This window comes from Jaminaea rosea (genome assembly GCF_003144245.1).
Source record: "Jaminaea rosea strain MCA 5214 unplaced genomic scaffold BDZ90scaffold_12, whole genome shotgun sequence".
Taxonomy (NCBI): Eukaryota; Fungi; Basidiomycota; class Exobasidiomycetes; order Microstromatales; genus Jaminaea; species Jaminaea rosea.
The window spans coordinates 24,851-42,594 of NW_020289986.1; the positions used below are offsets into that span (position 1 = coordinate 24,851).

At 59.0% G+C, this 17,744-nt stretch overlaps 6 protein-coding genes across 6 annotated transcripts; 4 read left to right on the forward strand and 2 right to left on the reverse strand.

The window, feature by feature from the left end:
- Positions 1-55: 55 nt before the first annotated feature.
- On the forward strand, positions 56-3,922 carry BDZ90DRAFT_275484 (DNase I-like protein). Its single transcript, XM_025508882.1, has 4 exons — positions 56-370; positions 462-1,719; positions 1,790-1,840; positions 1,913-3,922. The coding sequence occupies exons 1-4, from the start codon at positions 115-117 to the stop codon at positions 3,879-3,881; spliced, it is 3,534 nt and encodes a 1,177-aa protein (XP_025360531.1). The 5' UTR covers positions 56-114; the 3' UTR covers positions 3,882-3,922.
- Positions 3,923-4,070: 148 nt separating this feature from the next.
- Positions 4,071-6,463, forward strand: BDZ90DRAFT_233522 (hypothetical protein). The gene is made up of 2 exons (XM_025506659.1): positions 4,071-4,632; positions 4,708-6,463. Exons 1-2 carry the CDS (start codon positions 4,130-4,132, stop codon positions 6,233-6,235), a joined length of 2,031 nt encoding a protein of 676 aa, XP_025360532.1. The 5' UTR covers positions 4,071-4,129; the 3' UTR covers positions 6,236-6,463.
- Positions 6,464-6,506: 43 nt separating this feature from the next.
- Positions 6,507-7,820, forward strand: BDZ90DRAFT_254520 (EF-hand; the record flags this gene model as incomplete). The annotated part of the gene is made up of 4 exons (XM_025507826.1): positions 6,507-6,614; positions 6,697-7,224; positions 7,294-7,386; positions 7,594-7,820. Exons 1-4 carry the CDS (start codon positions 6,572-6,574, stop codon positions 7,818-7,820), a joined length of 891 nt encoding a protein of 296 aa, XP_025360533.1. The 5' UTR covers positions 6,507-6,571.
- On the reverse strand, positions 7,768-9,747 carry BDZ90DRAFT_242288 (acetylornithine and succinylornithine aminotransferase). Its single transcript, XM_025507412.1, has 4 exons — positions 9,417-9,747; positions 9,032-9,341; positions 8,901-8,965; positions 7,768-8,796 (listed from the first exon to the last, which is right to left on the reverse strand). Exons 1-4 carry the CDS (start codon positions 9,705-9,707, stop codon positions 7,918-7,920), a joined length of 1,545 nt encoding a protein of 514 aa, XP_025360534.1. The 5' UTR covers positions 9,708-9,747; the 3' UTR covers positions 7,768-7,917.
- Positions 9,748-9,913: 166 nt separating this feature from the next.
- On the reverse strand, positions 9,914-11,120 carry BDZ90DRAFT_233523 (ClpP/crotonase). Its single transcript, XM_025506660.1, has 2 exons — positions 10,493-11,120; positions 9,914-10,411 (listed from the first exon to the last, which is right to left on the reverse strand). Exons 1-2 carry the CDS (start codon positions 11,074-11,076, stop codon positions 10,027-10,029), a joined length of 969 nt encoding a protein of 322 aa, XP_025360535.1. The 5' UTR covers positions 11,077-11,120; the 3' UTR covers positions 9,914-10,026.
- Positions 11,121-12,375: 1,255 nt separating this feature from the next.
- Positions 12,376-17,571, forward strand: BDZ90DRAFT_280910 (hypothetical protein). The gene is made up of 5 exons (XM_025509321.1): positions 12,376-13,027; positions 13,095-13,482; positions 13,552-13,693; positions 13,767-14,934; positions 15,019-17,571. Exons 1-5 carry the CDS (start codon positions 12,682-12,684, stop codon positions 17,553-17,555), a joined length of 4,581 nt encoding a protein of 1,526 aa, XP_025360536.1. The 5' UTR covers positions 12,376-12,681; the 3' UTR covers positions 17,556-17,571.
- Positions 17,572-17,744: the final 173 nt, after the last annotated feature.

Here is a 17,744-nt window from a genome sequence, read left to right on the forward strand (position 1 = left end):
TCGAGCGACTGGAACAGGGAACGAGAGTCGAGATGCGCTTTGGCCACCTTTGAATCTCGCATCTCGACGTTACTCTCTTCGTGGCTCCTCATCCTCTTCGCAGGAGCGGCGATCATGCACGTCTGGCTCAGATCATCCCCACGAGCCATCGTCCTCGTCAACAACAACAACAAGGGACATCCAGCCTCAGCATCGGCCCTCGTCATTTCGACAGCGGCTGCCAGTCATGAAGCTTCCTCATCGACGAGCCCAGCGAGGGCCACTGTCCACTTGCATACACTCGCAGAGGTAGACTTGGATTCATGCGTTAGGCTGACAGAGGGGTATCAAGAGGCGGCGGGTTGTCTAGGGCTGATCAACGTCGGGAATGGTGAGTAGCGGCGAGTCCCCCAGTTCCACTGCCAGCTCCTGCCCTTCCAGTGCATATATGCTGATACTGTCGCCCCCAATGCCACCTGCAGACCTCTTCGTCGCCGTCGTCACACGCGCTTCACCTATCGGCGCTATTCGACCAGAGGAGAAAGTCATGTCGATCAGTGGCGTAGCCTTCTATTGCGTCAATCGTCCAACCTGGGACGGCCTGGACGCCCCTCCTGACCTGCAACACCCGGGCATCGGCACCTCTACATCGGGATCCACCCTCGACCCGTACGACGCCATCCTCCCTTCTCAGACACCCGCAGCAGCAGGCAATACCACCCCTGGAGCAGCTGAGCATCCTTGCACTAGCCTCAAGAGACTGCTAAGCGCAGGCTCATTCTACTACGCGGCAGAGGGTGCCTTCGACCTCTCTACCCGATTGGATCGGCGTGTGGGGAGGAACGTGGCGACGCACGATATTTCTCGGTACGATGGGCGCTTTGTCTGGAACACGTTCATGATCGAGCCACTCATGGACTTCCGCAGTCGACTGGACGCAGACGAGCGGGCGCGGTTGGATGGGCACGGCTTCTTCCTCCTCGCCATTCAGGGGTACGTCGCCGTCTTCGACATGTCGAAGCCGGTGCTGGTCAATACGCCAGCAGAGTCGACAACAACAGGCCTGTCAGCAGACGAGAAGCACCCCACGACCAGTTTAGCAATCGTCAGTCGCCTCAGCTGGAAACGCGCCGGCACTCGATTCTACACGCGAGGGGTCGACGATGATGGAAATGTGGCCAATTTTGTCGAGAGTGAGACCATATTCTGTCACGAGGGAGTCACAACAAGCTACGTACAGCTACGAGGGTCGATCCCATTGTTCTGGGAGCAACAAGGTCTCCAAGCCTTCTCGCCTCGCATTCAGATCACTCGCTCCCGTCAAGCCTCGCAGCCAGCCTACGATAGGCACTTTGCCGATCTACTCTCCCACTACTCGCGGGTGCACGCTTTGAACTTGCTAGGAACAAGGGACGCCGAGCAAGTCCTTTCCTCGGCCTATGCTGAGCACATGCGCCATTCCTCTGCCGTAGATTCGGCCGCTCCTCCGGAACAAGATCCTGAAGACGTAGCAGCGGCCGCCGCGAGCTTTGGAGACGATACAGAGCGATTATCCATCACCAACTTCGACTTCCATACTGTCAGTCGGAATGCTGGCGGCCTGGACGGATTGAGGGGAGAGCTGAAACTCTTGGGGCCCGTGAGGCTGAAGAGGGAGGCATTTAGTTGCACCATTGTTGATAGCGCGGGAGATGTCAGGAGAAGGCAGAGGGGGGTGTTCAGGACTAATTGTCTTGACTGGTGAGCGAGGACGAAGTACCGAGATGATCATTGTGGTTCATGACTGACTCGATTCCGCCATCACCGGCAGCCTCGACCGCACCAATGTCGTCCAAGCTCTCCTCTCCGAGACATTGCTCGAGTGAGTGGCTGCGGCAGCGTCGCCCCCGCTCACATCGACTGATTCATCCTTGCTCCCTGCCTGCACACGCAGAGACTTCTTCGACCGCGCTTCTCGCATGCGCGACACTTTCCAACCTTTCACAGGCCCTGCCCATCCAATTTGGTCGCACCATCGCGTCCTCTGGGCCGAGAATGGGGATGCGCTGTCTCGCATCTACGCCGGCACGGGCGCGCTCAACACGACCTATACCCGCACAGGGAACGCAAAGAAGACTCTAGGCTCCTTCCTCAGTGACGCAGCGAAGAGTGCTGGTCGTATGTATATCAACAATTTCCAGGATAGGGGCAAACAGAACGTCATTGATGCCTTGCTGGGGAACATGGCCAACCAGCGGTCCGTGGAGGTGTATGATCCACTGCATGACGGCGTAGCTGCGGAGCTGAACTCGAGGCTGGATGAGTTTGCGACAAAGGAGGAGATTACCGTCTTCACAGGTACATGGAATCTCAACGCTCGGCCACCTGGTAATGAATCGTTGCTCCCTTGGCTCTGCCCTAGCGGTGAAGAGGTGGAACCGGACATCTACGCACTCGGCTTCCAGGAGATCGTGCCCCTCTCACCGCAGCAGATCTTGCTTACCGACCCGGCGAAATTGCGCGTCTGGGAGGGGGTCATCATGGATGCACTGGAACGGCGTGCAAGCAGCAGCAAAGAGAAGAAGGGCGAGTATGTGATAGTGCGCAGCGAGCAGCTGGTTGGTACTGCCCTCGTGCTCCTCGTCAAGAGCACACACCTCAATAAGATCCGCAGCGTCGAAGCCACGAGCCGCAAGACTGGCTTGAAAGGCATGTCAGGAAACAAGGGCGGTGTAGCCATCCGACTCAATTTCAACGACTCGACGCTGTGTTTTGTCACGGCTCATCTCGCCGCTGGCCATTCGAATGTCGACGAGCGCAACGACGACTACTGGACCATCTCGCGCGGCTTGACCTTCCAGCGCGGTCGAACATTACAGGGCCACGACCACGTCTTTTGGCTCGGTGACTTCAACTACCGCATTGATATGCCCAATGAGCGGGCACGCTATCTCGCCCGCCAAAGGGACATAGGCACGCTTTACGAGCACGATCAGCTGCACAGGAGTCGTGGATTAGTCTTTACTGGATTCGAAGAGGGGCCGATTCGTTTCCTGCCGACATACAAGTACGACGTGGGCACGGAGAATTACGACTCATCCGAGAAGCAACGTGTGCCGGCGTGGACGGATCGGGTGCTCTATTCGGTCAACAATGTCGGGTCAGCTGGAGGAGGCGAGGGGCATCAGCTGCGTCAGATGGTCTACGACCGCGCTGAGCTCAAGACGTCCGACCATCGGCCGGTCTATGCGATATTCAGGGCGGAGGTGAGGGTATTTGACAAGGAGAAGCGTAACAGGATGCGAAAGGAGATCCTGATGAGGGCGTCCAAGGGAAGCATGGCCGGCAGAGGGACCAATGGGCAGCATCGCGGTGATGATGATGACGACGATGACGACGATGACGACGAGCTGGACCTGCCCGACCCCAGCTCGCCAATCACTTCAAGCAGCGGTAGGGCGAATTGGTTTGACTCACGTGCGGCGAGCGGGACGTCGGAAGTTGACGATGGCGAGGACGAGGACGAGAAGAGCGGCGACGATGAGGATGGCAACCCTTTCCTCGCTGGCGGGGTAGGCCTCGACGCGCGCCGTCGCATAGAGGAGGCCATGGCCACCTCCTCCTCCTCTCCTCGGTCATCGACCTCGACGAGCGGCCGTGCACCGCCACCGCCACGCCCGCCCAAGCCAGCCTCCGTAACGATGAACCCTCGCAAGTCACAGGATGATTTTTACCTTTCGACGGGCACAAATCCAGCGCCGATGACCTCAGCATTGCCTGCAGGGGTACAGGTCAGCGATACAGAGGGCGCCAGAAATAAGCCCTCTGTCCCTCCTCGGCGGCCGGCTATGCTGGCTCGCAGCACCAGCTACGGTGGGGCAGACGTCGTCGGGAGAGAGCAGAAGAGCCTGTTGGACGATTGAGCAGAGAGAGAGCAAATAATACCACGAAGCTTTGGTCTGTCATTTGTCGTGTCGTGTGAATGATTCGCTTGAGGCGCCTATTTCAATTCGACTCGCCTGGCCTGTTCCGCGCCCTGACCCCGCACCACTCAGACCAAAATCTCAATTGGGCCAGGAACGCGGCAAACGGCGTTCCGTCCATCGTTCCGTCATTAGCTCTTCTTCTCATCCAACCGCTACCGTCCTTGTCCTTTCCTGTCTCTACCACGATGGACGAGGTTCTCCCCGGCCTTTGGATCGGTGACCTCGCATGTGCCCTCTCTCCCGAATACCTGAGCATCGCCGGGATAACGCACATCATCACCGCGCTAGGCCAAAGGCTCCCAGCTCCCAAGTCTCCTTTACCCTGCGGACGCACAATCCCGGCCTCGCGCTGCTATCATGTCAAGTGCGACGATGAAGAGTCGGAGAATCTGCTGGTGCATTTCCCACGAGTCAACGAGGTCATTAATGAAGCATTGCAGGAGCAATGGGTCAAGGGAGAGCAAGGAGGGGAGATTGATGAGTGGAGGGAAGCGACGCACGAGTGGGGACATTGGGAGACTACGGGAGAGGGGACGGTGCTCGTCCATTGTCAGGCTGGATGTAGCAGGAGTGTGGCGCTAGTAGTGGCATATGTCATGGCTACCAGAGGTATTGGAAGGGATGCTGCGCTTGAGCTGATCAGGGCGAGACGAAGTCAAGCTGAGCCTAATGAGGGATTTATGGAACAGTGAGTGTGCCGGGTGGTAGCATACAGCGAATCAAGACTTGCGCTGACACGCTTTCTCTCCTCCCTCCCGTCAAGACTGGACCTTTACGAGCGAGCAGGCTGCAAAGTGGACCTTCGTCACGCCCCAATCCGTCGTTTCCTGATGAGCAAGACAGACCTGCAAAGAGGCGGACGAGCAGAAGATCTACTCGTGAGCTACTTCCCCAGCCCAGCAGCAAGCCCGCCTTCTTCGGCTGCCTCTTCATCAGGAAGACATTCCAGCGTCATACCTGCCATGAGCTCGCTGGACCTGGCTGATGGGCAGGCCGCGCCGCCAGGCATGGTCAGGAGGGCGTCCCGCTCGAGTGTAGGGGAGAGGAGCGGCATGGCGCTCACGAGGAGCGAATCAGTTGATCTAGGCGTCTCTCCTGCCATGCCCAAGGATACGGATCAATTGTTTGCGAGAGATCAGGAGCAGCTCCGCAAGGATCAAGAGGAGGAAGAGCAGAGAAGAAGAGGCGTTAACTCGTGGGCTACATCACTCAGCTCGCCGCATGAGGTCTTGGTGACAAAGAACCTCGCCGAACAGCAAGCGTCATCATCGAGCTCTGTTGATGCCTCCTCATCGTCTTCATCCTCGCGTACGCCGTTCAACGTTCCCCCCTCATCCCTCCGTGGCCACGAATCAGCCTTCAATCGGGGATCCCTCCCCAAGCCAGACTACGTAGCCGAAGGTGCCACACGGCTGCGTTGTCGCATGTGCAGGCGAGAGATTGCGGCGCGCGATCACGTCGTTGAACATGACGTTGGAGTGGGAAAGGGGGCATTTGATGTCAAGAAGAGGGGCAAGGATGCGCGCAATGAGAAGAGAAGCGTGGCGGTTGGGCAATCGGCGGCGGGAGGGGCAGCGAAGACGATGCCGCCGGATGACGAGGCGATGCGGGCGCTGTCGAGTGGGCAGGATCAGGAGCAGCAGAGTCGTCAAGATGGCGAGGCGAGCGGTACAGCTCCTATGGACGAAGACGACGAGACAACCGTTGATGGTGGGCGACGGCCAATCTTGCAATCCGCTGCCTCTCTCACGGCATCTCTTCCACCTCATCTCGCGGCTCTACGAGCAGGTCGAGCTCCACCAGGCGCGCAGGTCGCACAAGATGAAGCACTGCGGCAAAGCAGGGCGAGGAGTGGCGGCGGTGGCGGCGCTGCTGGTGGAGGATCGGCGGCATTGCGAGAGAAGCTTGGTCTGGGTGGTGCCCGAGCACGACCACCAGGCGTGAACGGGGACAATAGCGCCTCTACTACTCAGCAGGACGGACCGTCGAAGCCGGCTTCGTCAAGTCGCCCCTCTCTCCCACCTCTGCTGCCCTCCCCACACTGCACCTCGTACTTCCTCGAGCCGCTCAGCTGGATGTCTCTTCCGACAGATGGGTCTCATTCGTCTTTGGCAGGCAAATTGCTCTGTCCAAATCAGTCGTGTAGGTCCAAGCTTGGGTCATGGGACTGGGCAGGTGTACAATGCGCTTGTGGCGCATGGGTCACGCCTGGATTCGCCGTGCTGAGGAGCAGAGTGGATGAGGTGGAGGGATCAGGGAGGACGAGGGGCGAGGTCAAGAGTGATCGATAGCCACACGAGGCAGATGCAGGGATGTATAAAACGTCGTCTAATCGGTATCGTGCTCGTGCAGTCGTGAGAAATCTTAGTGAGCGAGCCGCTCGTTGCTCTCATGCACAGCCGGAGGTTGAGACTCGAGTGGCTGTGGTGGAGGCGCAACGTCGGGGCGCAACGCACAGACGCAGACTGAGATGCTTCGTCGACGTCGAGGGGAATCACAAGACTGAACCGACCTCATCGATGAATGCGCCAATCTCTCCTTCTCTCCACTCTGTACCATTCATCTGGGTTTGATCTCATCGACAGAACATCTCATCTTTCACACATCACACTCGTAGTCACACAGCCATGTCTCAACAGTACTCGTATGGAGGAGGGGGAGGATATGGTGGTGAGTAGTAAGACGCGTAGCTGTGAGGGTCGTGCCAATGCCACTCAGTGTGCTCATAATCATTCTCTCACCTCACGTACAGCGCCTCCCCAACAGCAGCAAGGCGGCTACTATGGCGGTAGCCAGCAGGGAGGGTATGGTGCGCCACCTCCTCAGCAGGGTGGAGGCTATGGCGCTCCTCCTCCTCCTCCTCAACAGGGTGGCTACGGTGCACAGGGCGGCGGCTACGGTGCTCCCCACGGTGCGCCCCCTCCGCAGCAAGGTGGAGGATACGGCGGCGGCGGCGGGTCGACCTATCCCGGCCAACAGCAGTCACGCCCGCAAGCCTTCACCCAATCTACTGGACCACCGCCCGGAGCTGACCCGCAACTCTGGTCCTGGTTCATCGCAGTAGACGGCGATCGCTCCGGTCGCATTTCCGCTCGCGAATTGCAATCCGCCCTCGTAAACGGCGACAACTCTCATTTTGACTTGGACACAGTCAAGATGCTCATGAGCATCTTTGATACCGACAGGTCCGGGGAGATCACCTTTAACGAGTTTGTCGGCCTCTTTGGGTATGTCCAGCAGTGGAGGGAGGTCTTCCAGAGATTCGATTCGGACAGGAGTGGTGAGTGCGCGCGTATCAGCGGGATGGTGTCGAAATGAGTAGCTGACCTGTCGTCCCGTCGCTGCGCAGGCTCCATCGACCAGAATGAGCTGGGCAACGCACTGCGAGGCTTTGGGTACAACTTGAGCCCCAAGCTTATCCACATTGTGTCGCAGAAGTACAGTGAGTACGGTGACGAGGCGAGGAGTCCTTTGAAACAAAGGTCAGGCGCCGCAGGGGCAGGGGAGAGGAGGAGCGCATTCATTTCATTCATTGCGTCATCACCCATTCGTGGCTCTGACGCTTACGCCGCATCCGCCATCCCTCCCTCTTCCCTCCCCCTTCGCTACTGCTGCTCTCGTACCATCTATCTTATCTAACCATCCTCAGTTGTCTCTTCCTCTTCGTCCTCCTCCGCCCCTGGCACCACTCCCGCCCCTTCCACAGGCACAATCGGCGGTGGACCCACGACTGGCATCACTTTCGACCGCTTTGTACGAGCCTGCGTGGTCATCAAGTCGCTCACTGAGGGATTCCAGCGATTTGACACGCAGAGGTCAGGCTGGGCACAGCTCAACTACGATCAATTCCTCGAGCTGGCTCTGAGCGCTCCATGAGGGAGAGAAGGGTTATGTAGTGTATCGTCTATTTTCGGTCGTCGTTCGTGCACCGCGCCACTTCAATGTCTATCAGTCATACCAACGGCCGCTTCGCCTACTTGTTGCCCTGCTTCTCCTCCCTCAGTACAAGGAAACAGCTCTCCAGAACATCCATCGCCCGATCCACCTGCTCGATAGTGACCGTCAAGCTGGGCGTGAATCGCAACGCATCGCTGCCAGCGCTAAGCACAATGAGCCCCCTCTCCCTCGCCATCCTCACCACCTTTCCCGCATCGCTTGCCTCCTTCATGCTCATTCCAACCAGCAGACCCCTTCCACGGGGTGAGAGCTTGGTCACATCTGAGGACCCAGCCTCATGAGCGACCAGATCGGGAAACCAGTCCCTCAACTTCTCCAAGCGCCCAAAGAGGTGTTGTGACGCACGGCTCTGACGCTCCCTCAAACCCGGCTCAGCGAGGCGGCCAAGCACATGGTGCGCCACGCGCGAGGTGAGCGGCCCTCCCCCGAATGTGGTACCATGGTCTCCAACCTTGATTGCCTCCCCCACCCTTCCTCTCATCAGCACGGCTCCGATGGGAAACCCATTGGCCAGGGGCTTGGCCATGGTGACCACATCCGGGTGTGCCTCAACGGGCAGGCTCGAGTGAGCCCAAAGGGTTCCAGTTCGGAAGAGGCCACACTGGATCTCATCGTAGATAAGCAAGGCGCCAACCTCATCGCATCTCTTCCTCAGCGCCATCAACCATTCTGTGTTCGCCGGATAGATGCCACCTTCACCCTGGATGGGCTCGACGATGACGCCTGCCGTCTTGTCGGTGATCAGGGACTCGAGGGCAGAGGGTGGGCAGTTGTAGTCCCCGTAGTGCACGTCGCCGATGAGCGGTGCGAAGGGGGCTTGGTATTTAGGGTTGGGCGTCATGGAGAGGGCTCCCATTGTGCGTCCGTGGAAGGCGTTGCGGAAGGAGATGAGGCCCTGGTGCGGAGAGGGGTCAAGTAGCGCGGGGGAGGGGGGGGGGGGGGGGGGTCAGACCCTATCCCGGACGATCATTGAGGACGAGGGGCGTTGGCGGTACTCACGCTCTTCTCGCCTGGACCAGTGCCTGCCGTAACCATTGCGTACTTGCGTGCGAATTTGAGAGCGGCTGTCGAAGGAAGTGCATGGTCAGCAATCGCACCAAGCTTGCGAATATCCTCAGCAACGCGCTCACCCTCATTAGCCTCTGTCCCACTGTTCGCCAAGAAGACCTTCATCTCATCGCCCTCCCCCTCCTTGGTTCCCTTCGTAAGACCCAGTCCACCATGCTCCCGAGTCATGTCTACCATGCGATTCGCCAGTTCTCCACTCCACTCATTGTGATACAGATTGCTCGAGTGAACGAGTTGGCCAGCCTGCTCGCCTGCGATTCGGGCAATCTCATCGTCCGCGTGACCGAGCGAGTTGACAGCGATGCCCGAGGAGAAGTCGAGGTAGTGTCGCTCTGAAGAAGAGGTAGGAGAGCTGGAAGGATCGATCTTGGCCTAACGTGATAGCGAGGCGGGGCTCCAGTCAGCAGTCGAAACATTCGCAGAATCTCTACGTCTTCTCGATCTCACCCAAAGATCCAGCCCCTTGCCCCTAGTCAGCAGCACGGTCGGGCGAGCATACGTAGCGAGTGTAGCCTTGTCGAATCTAGCCAGAGTCTTGGCCACAACAGAGTCTGGTGAAGCGCTAGAGTCCGGATGAGAGACGGCCATGTACTCGCTACAGGGGGCGCTGCGAGCGAGGCAGGAGGCCGAGGTGCTGAACGGGCGACATGATGATGACGGCACTGTTGATGAGGATGTGCGTAGCAATTGACGCAAGGCTGATGATGATGATGATGAGCTGGGGCGTGGCACAAGCATCTTCGCGATTGTAGGTGGTTGTATGCTATCGATCAAGAGGCCAGCTTGAGAATCAATTTCAGCCGGCGAGTCAATCAAGCAATCAGCAGCCGCCGAGCTCAATTCTTCCCCCGCCCTGCGCCCACATTGCTGTGCCCTTCCCGCCCTGCCCCTCGCCCGCCCCGACTCCACACGACACGCCACGATAAGGCCAGACTGAACAAGACTCCGCCTCATTACCATGCCGCGACGCGCTCGAATGCGAATTGCCATCGATGCTATTTGCAATTGCCATCGCTCGTCGCTGAGAGTATACATACGTTCCTCCTTTACGTGCCGTCTACATCTTCGATTTCTTGCTCTGCGCCATCCGCGCAAATTGTCTCAATGGGACCCCCGAAGTGAACACCTGCTCTGCACCGCGCAGCTCAGCCTGGTTGGCCTCCTCGCGCGTCAGGTGATCGTACGTCACGCGCTGGATCAGACGCTTGGAGTATGTGAGGGCGTAGGCGTCGGCATTGGGGGGCATCAGTCGCTCCCCAATGTGGGTGAGCACCTCCTGCAGGATCGGTAGAGTGGAAGCCTTGTCCGCTGTCGAGGCTGATGCTGGTGTTGGGAGAAGGCGGGTGATAAAGCCTGTAGCCGCTAGTGTTTGAGCGTCCATGCGTTTGCCTTCCAGCAAGCACTCTTGTGCCCTGCCCAGTCCCATCTTGGCAACAAACGTCCTGCGTTGAGTGAGCACGGACGAAGCGGAGTCAGCCTCTCACCGTCACGCGACCTTGCACCCCTTCTGTGCGCGCACTCACTGGCTAGCCAATCCCTCACACACCAGTCCAAGCTGGCTAAAAGGCACGTTCAACCAGAAGTTCTCATACGCATACAGTAGGTCACAGTGCCCCACAAAGGCAGCCATGATCCCAACGGCAGGCCCATTCATGGCCCCCACGAGCACCTTGGGGAATTCGGTCAATACCCTCGCGAGCCTGCCGTTGCCTAGAGTGATCCGCGAAATGTAATGCTCGTTAATACGCTTGACGTCCTCTGGCTTTCCCGAGGTATGCGCCTCAGCGGGCAAGCCAGAGTCGCGGGATTTATCGTCCAGCATTGCTCCGGAAGAGAAGAAGCGCCCTTCACCCGTTACCACGACTATAGTGACACGATCTTGCTCGCCGAGCCATGTGAGCGTCTCGATGAGAGTGAAGACGTCTTGCAGACCGACGGCGTTCAGTTTTGAGGGGTTGGACAGGGTCAGGACCGCTATGCGGCCTTGCACATCGGCGACGTGCTCGGAGGGCGTATTGGAAGGGAGGGGGAAGTGAAGACTGATAGGGGAAGAGGAGGACGTGATGGGGGGAGAGCGCGTTGGGGTAAAGGGGAGAGAGGAAGCCATGATGATAATGAGCTGGTGGGTATCTTGGCCGATGGAAGCGGTTGCTGGAGCAGGGATTCCTTGACCCGGCTCACTTTTGGCCGGTCTCTGGCTCGTCCCGGCAGTCCGTCGTCGCGATGTTGGAGCCCCGCACCGGGTCACGTGGCGGAGGGAGCTCCCATCACATCGTCACGGTCCAAGATGATCGTATTCGTGGACAACGTGAAATGGGCAGGCCCTTTCTGGCTTTGCAGACAGGGTGTGCAACTTCTCGACGGCCTCTGAAGCCGTCAGCGCGACGTGTTGTGTGCACTTTTCGAACAGAGGCATTGCAATCGTCGCCGACGGGGTCGTGGCTCAATGGTGGTCGCGTGCTGCATCAATGGTGTATCGCCGAAGGCGTAGCTAACATGCTGGCACAAGTATCGGCATTCAATGGCTTTGAAGGTCGATTGGAGGCGCAAGCTGCCCGTCAATGCTATCGATCGGCGGTGCAGCGAGGGGACAGACTGATACGGCGACGTTCATCTCACGTGGTGTGAGCATTCCCTCACCGCACACCCGCAACAACATCGAGCGTGGAAGACATGTCGAGAGCCCGCGAGGCGTACTGAAGCTCTCGACTCGTCAGAAGGACAGCAGAAGAATCCTCGCAGTCCTACCTCAGGTGTTCGTACACCGGGGGCTGATGACGAATTGCCAATGTGCTAGTAGCAGCCACGGAATGTCGTGAAGCGCAGAAATGGGACTCTGACCGACGACAGTGAGCGGAGAGACTCATAGCTCGGTCCTACAGCTGATCGGACAGCACCATCTTCTTTATGAAGCAATGTGAGTGGCTGCTTTAGGCCTGATCGAGGCTCAAGGCCATTTGTGACATTGAAAGATCACGATCTGTCGGCGCTATTCCACAACCCAGCTGCAGAGCCGTCAGATCATTCAGAGTAAGCCATTGCGCAGGATGGCAACAATGAGCCACCTGTCTTCTTCCATCTCAGCGCACGCACGTCACAGCGGCGCCATCGTGGTGCTCCTTGATGGTCCCCAGCCGTGACGCTCATCGTCGTGGTCGCCGTGGCGATGCGACGCTCGTGGGTGGGTGCCGGCGGAGCGCGCGAAACGTCATTTCGCTCTGAGACGACGGCCAAAAAGAGGGACGGGGCCGCCCTCGTGGCGTGGGCACGGCGAGAGAGTGGGAACTGGCTGACAGACGTCGAGTCGAGCGAGTCGCGGCAAGACGGCGAGGGCTGCTGCTTGGCTGCCTCCGCCCGCGCCGTCCGTCGCCCTTTGTCGATTTGCTCCCTCCACTCTCCCCCTTCGCCCCTTCATCTCCTTCTCCCCGTCGTCGTGTCGTCTCCACCTCCAGCAAGCAACGAGCAACCCAAGTCAAGTCAAGTCAAGTCGACGTCGACTTCTTCTCGTGGACCCTGGCGATAGCGCACTCAGACGCCGCAGGGCGCTCACATTGAGGGTCATTCGACGCCGATCATCCTTCTGATCGACGTCTTGGAAGACAGCTGAGCAAGCAAGACAGCAGCCCGTCGTTTGGCACACGGCACACGCCATCCGCTCTCTGTGGTCGCGTCGTCCAACGCGGACCGCCCACCGTAGCCTTTCACCATCATCATGTCCATGTCATCCGATGAGCAGAATGCTGCCTTCTTGTCTGAGCTGCAGCGCTCTCATCAACAACAGCAACAGCAGCAACATCTTCAGCAGCCACCGCCTCCTCGATCATCGGTGAATGACGCGCAGCAGCAGCAGCAGCAAGGAGGAGGAGGAGAAGAAAACGACCAGCCACCGCGCAAGGCGCAGCGTAGATCGTCGACTGCTACTGCAAATCAGTCACACGCCTCTGCTTCATCGCCATCCACTTCAACGGATGCACCGCCGAGTGGTCCGCCATACCTCTGCCCGACCTGTCAGACGAGCTATTCGAGACTCGAGTACCTGAGGCGTCACGAGCGAAGACGTGAGTGGGATGAGGCAAGTTGGAAGCATATAGCCTTCATTCACTGACATACTGTCGCCCTTTGCAGACCAAGACATCCGCCCCTTCGTCTGCGAATGCGGCAAGAGCTTCTCCCGCAGTGACGTCCTCTCGCGTCACAAGCGTCAATGCCAGTTTCATCTCACGGGCGAGAAGCCATCCGCAGAGGCAGTCGACGCCGCAGCAGCAAAGAAGGCTCGCAAGCCATCAGCGGCAAAGGCAAAGGCGAGGAAGAACAATGGACCAGATGATGCTTCACCTGGCGCGTCTACCTCGTCGTCTTCGATGGCTACGCCACGCAAGGGAGCATCGCAGATAAAGACGAGGGATTCGCCGCCTGCATCATCGATGATCAACCAGCCGGGCGTGTATGCCACTGCGTCTCAGCCAGGCGCACCTCCTCCGCTCTTACCTCACTCGAGCGGACCAGGGTCAATGTGAGTGGGCGAAACCGCATACATTGTAGAAGAATCTGTCGCTGACCATGTCCCTTGTCCCCTGCGCAGTGGATTACCTCCCCCACCGCCATTCTACAATCAAGGGGCATCCGCCGCAAGCCACGCCCCGAACCCGCAGAACACGGCGCCGAATGACTTTGCTCGTCAGAGCGGCTTCATGTCTGCCATCTCTCAGGCCCTCAACAATTTTGTGAGCACACCGACGAAGCAGACCACTCGCCATGATTCAGATGCTAATACTCTTTTCGCCCTTATCGCCAAAGCAGAGCAACTCCAACGCAGCAAATTATCCGCCAAGCCCCGAGTCGAGCGCAAGCCTCAACAACTCGCGCAACTCGTCCCCTCGCCTGCCGTATCGTGATGCCATCCCGTACACGCAGCGCTCTGGTGGCGCAGGCGCATCGCGTCAGAGCTCGCTCCGCAAGCCCACGTTGGACCTCTACCACAATGCGGCGCAGTGGGCAGAGTCGCACGACGCAGGCAACCGTGGTTCACCCGCACCAGGGTCAGCGCCTGGCTCCCGCCCAGGCTCCGTCTATGGCGGGTCGAGCTCGCGTACGTCACAGGCCAATTCAACTGCGGCTGCCGTCAGCGCCGCCATCAATGCTGCCGCCGCTAACAACAGCGGTGCATCAACGACCGCCGCTCCAGCCTTTTCTTACCCAGCCAACGAGTTTGGGGGCGCAGGCTCTTCCAGCTCGAGCGGGCCTTCTAATCAAACGCTCGTCGCTGCAAACGATTCATCCCGCAACAACAGCGGCTCTGGCGGAACCTCTGGCCCTAACGCAGGCGACACGAGCCGATTCGCCGCTCTTTCAACAGGCCCGCTCTCCCCCTTCTCAGGCATGGGCCTCAACTCGATGAGCCCTTACCTCAGCGCCTTCTCCAACGCACGCGACACCCCTCTCGTCGCCAGCCCCGGCCGCGGGATCGCCCCCGGCACGCCGACGTCTTCGATAAGTGGCAACGTCTTTGACTACACGATGCGCCCTCCCGCTAAGCCAGCGAGTAGCACAACGCCGGGCAAGTCAGGCTCGGGGAGCGGCGCTAGTGCTGCTGGTGGTACATCAGAGAAGCCCTCTAGCATTGGCATCCCGGCCTCGGCAGCCGCAGGATTGAAGCGCAAAGACCTCTCCGAGAAGGATGACCCTGAGACTCCCTCCGCGTCAGTCAGCATGTCCACCTCTGAGTCCGGAGCTCTGCCTGCCCTCGCCGACTTCATCGATGATCAGCAGCGCACGGCCGCCAATGGCTTGCTCACCCTGCTCGGCGGGGGAGGTCAGGAGACCCCGTCCCGCTTCGTTCGTAGTGAGGCCGGAGGAAACAACGATTCATCGAATCGCAATCGCGCTGGTGCGGGTGGCAACAACGCCATGGACAACAATCCGGGGACTACCTCTGCTAACCCTTCGTCTAATCCTTTTTTTGAGAGTGGGTAGACATAGTGAGGGCCCGGAGCAGTGCGAGGTATAGCATGACTGACATGGCCGCCTCTGTTCGCTCTCTTGCTCCCAGGTGCCGTCACTTCCGGCCCGGAGGCATTTCTTTTGCGCCTTCAAGGTGGCGAGCAAGATCGAAGGGCAGGACTGCTGGGTTCGACGAATGGCAACGGCTCATCGTCGTCAAGCAATGCAAATGGCAACCCCAGCGTAACGTCTATCGCAAATGGCAGCGGCAGCAACGGTACCCACATCGCATCCTCGCTGCCGCCCAGCGCGAACTTATTCGACACACCCGGCCTCGCGCCTTGGGACTTTGGTGGCGTGACGAGCTCACATGGGCAGTCAAGCAGCGTGGGCTGGTTGTTGAGCCCTTCCGTGCAGACGCTCATCTCCTCGTTTGCTGGCGGCACACCGCACGGCCCTGGTGAGGGAGGGAGTTACTTCCCAATGTCGAGGCGTACGAGTGGACTCAACGAGGTATTTAAAGACAAGGAGGGCAGCGCGGCTCTGGCCATGGAGACGCCGGGGTCGCAGAGTCTTGAGCGAACGAGCTCCAAGGAATCGGTTGCTCAGCCGGAGACGGGAGTCACGACGCCTTCATCCACCAATGCGGCTGCTGCAGTAGCACCGGCACCGACACTCGCTGCGACAAATGGCAATAGCCAATCGGCGCTCACGACCAATGGCACCTCCGAAGCCTCTCGCATCGGCAATCTAGCCCTAGAACGCGCACTCGAGGACGCGAACAACCCCTTCTACCTTCCTAAGTCCATGTTCCGCCCCTGTTACAACATTCCGCACTGGGACCTCCCACCCCTCACGCGCTTGAGCGTCCTAGCCATGCATGCGCAGCAAAACTTGCTCAAGCATGTGCCCATCCTCCACGAGCCTACTTTCCGCCTCGATACCACGCCCGGGTGTCTGGCTTTCGCTGCTTGTATGCTTGGATGTCACGAGGCCGGAAGGCGCTGGTGGGCAGGTGAAGAGGTCGTTCCGCCCCCGCACACTTTCAAGACCGGCGACTCCCAGATCAAGAAGGAAGACGTGAGTGATGAGTCCAAGGCTACACTTGAGCAATCCACATCCACCACCAGCAGCAAACCTCTCATCGACGAATCTGACGGCCTTGACCTGGTCAAGCCCATAGTCATGACAGAGAAAGTGGACATGCTCACTCGCTCTTTCACCTCCGGACGAGCTCAATCAGAAAAGGACAGGATCTCCGTCATCCAGGCCTTGATGGTTCATCAGACACACTCCTTCCTGTCTGCCGACTCTACCACTCGCGGAATTGCTTGCATGGCGCATGGCTCGCTCGTTTCTGCGGCGAGGAAGGCAGGATTCTTCGATATTGAGGCCAAGCATGCCACGCAGGAAGTGTCGTATACTGCGGCTGACGTGGCGAAGGGTGTGGCAGAGGAGAAGAATGACCTTTGTTTCGGGTTCAGCTACCTGCCTTCTTACTTGCCGGGCTGCCCAGATGAGGAGAAGGTCTGGAGGCAGTGGTGCGATTTCGAGGGGCGGAGGCGGACGGCCTGGCTCCTCTTTCTCATGGACACAGTCGCGGCGCTCGATGCGGGATTAGATACGCTTGTAGAGTTGGAGGAAGTGAGGCATCTGCCGCTGCCCGTACCCGATACGATTTGGAGGGCTAGCGACGCGGCTGCTTGGAAGGGGGTATTGGATGCGTATCACGGGCTCAGTTTCGACGAGGCAACGCAGGCCATCTTTGCGGATGACAAGGCCGCCAGCAAAGCCAACGGCAGCCAAGGCAATCACATGGAAGTCGACGACGAAGGAGCCAATGCACCAGCCGAATCCGACGCGAAGGCCAGAAGCATCATCGGAGGCGCGTATGGCCCCTTTGCCCGCCTGATGATGATTCTACCTATCCTCCGTGGGATTGTTCACCTCCTACACCGTCGCGCTGCCAAAGCGGGCGCAGACGCCAAAGACTCGTCATCCTCCGACGCCAAGGTCTCCCCAATCTCCTCCTGGCTTCCCAGCACCCACTCGAGCAAAGACGACGTCGCCGTCTTCGAGCGTGCGCTGAGGCGTTGGCGTTCAGCCTGGGATGCCGATAATCTCTGCCTGCATGCTTCTAGCCCTGTTGCGCAGGCTAAGGCCGAGGCTGAGGCGAGAGCGAAGGAGCAGGCTGCTAAGCTGGCTGCGGCTAAAGAAGCGGAAAAAGAAGGCGAGAAGGAGAATGGCGAGAGAGCAGTACCAGCAGCCAACAAGGATGTTGCTGCCTCACCACCCGTCTTTACTAGCAAGACTGCCTCTGGCGCGACACCGCTCTGCGAGGACGCTCTACCATTCTACTGGCTGAGCCACGTCCTTCTCGGGCACGCCAGCGGGCGCAAGGTCTCTGCACCAGGTATGCCCGCCAGCAAGGGCGAAGAAAAGGACGGCAAGCAGACGGGAGACAAGGCATCTATCCCTGACTTGAGGTCTATGCTGCGCTTTGCCAAGACATTCGTCAATGCGGGGGAGGGCGCAAGTGAAAGCGCCGGCGCTGATGGCAGCAACGGTGTAGGCGCGAACAAGCTGCCCGCAGCTTCATCGTCGGTGATGACTGGTACCGATGATCAAAAGGACTCGATCTCGTAGGACGACGCTTTAGAGGACCATGTTCATCCAGGGCGTCCCCAGCCCATGTAGCGTCGCTATCTCTGACACTTCTCGTAATGTACATTGTTTTCGAACCGTGCTCCATAATCGCTTTTCCAGGTCGAGTGAGGCTCTCTGCCATGGGCTGAGGTATCGCCGCCATACCGGGAGCGTAGCTGCGCTGCCGCC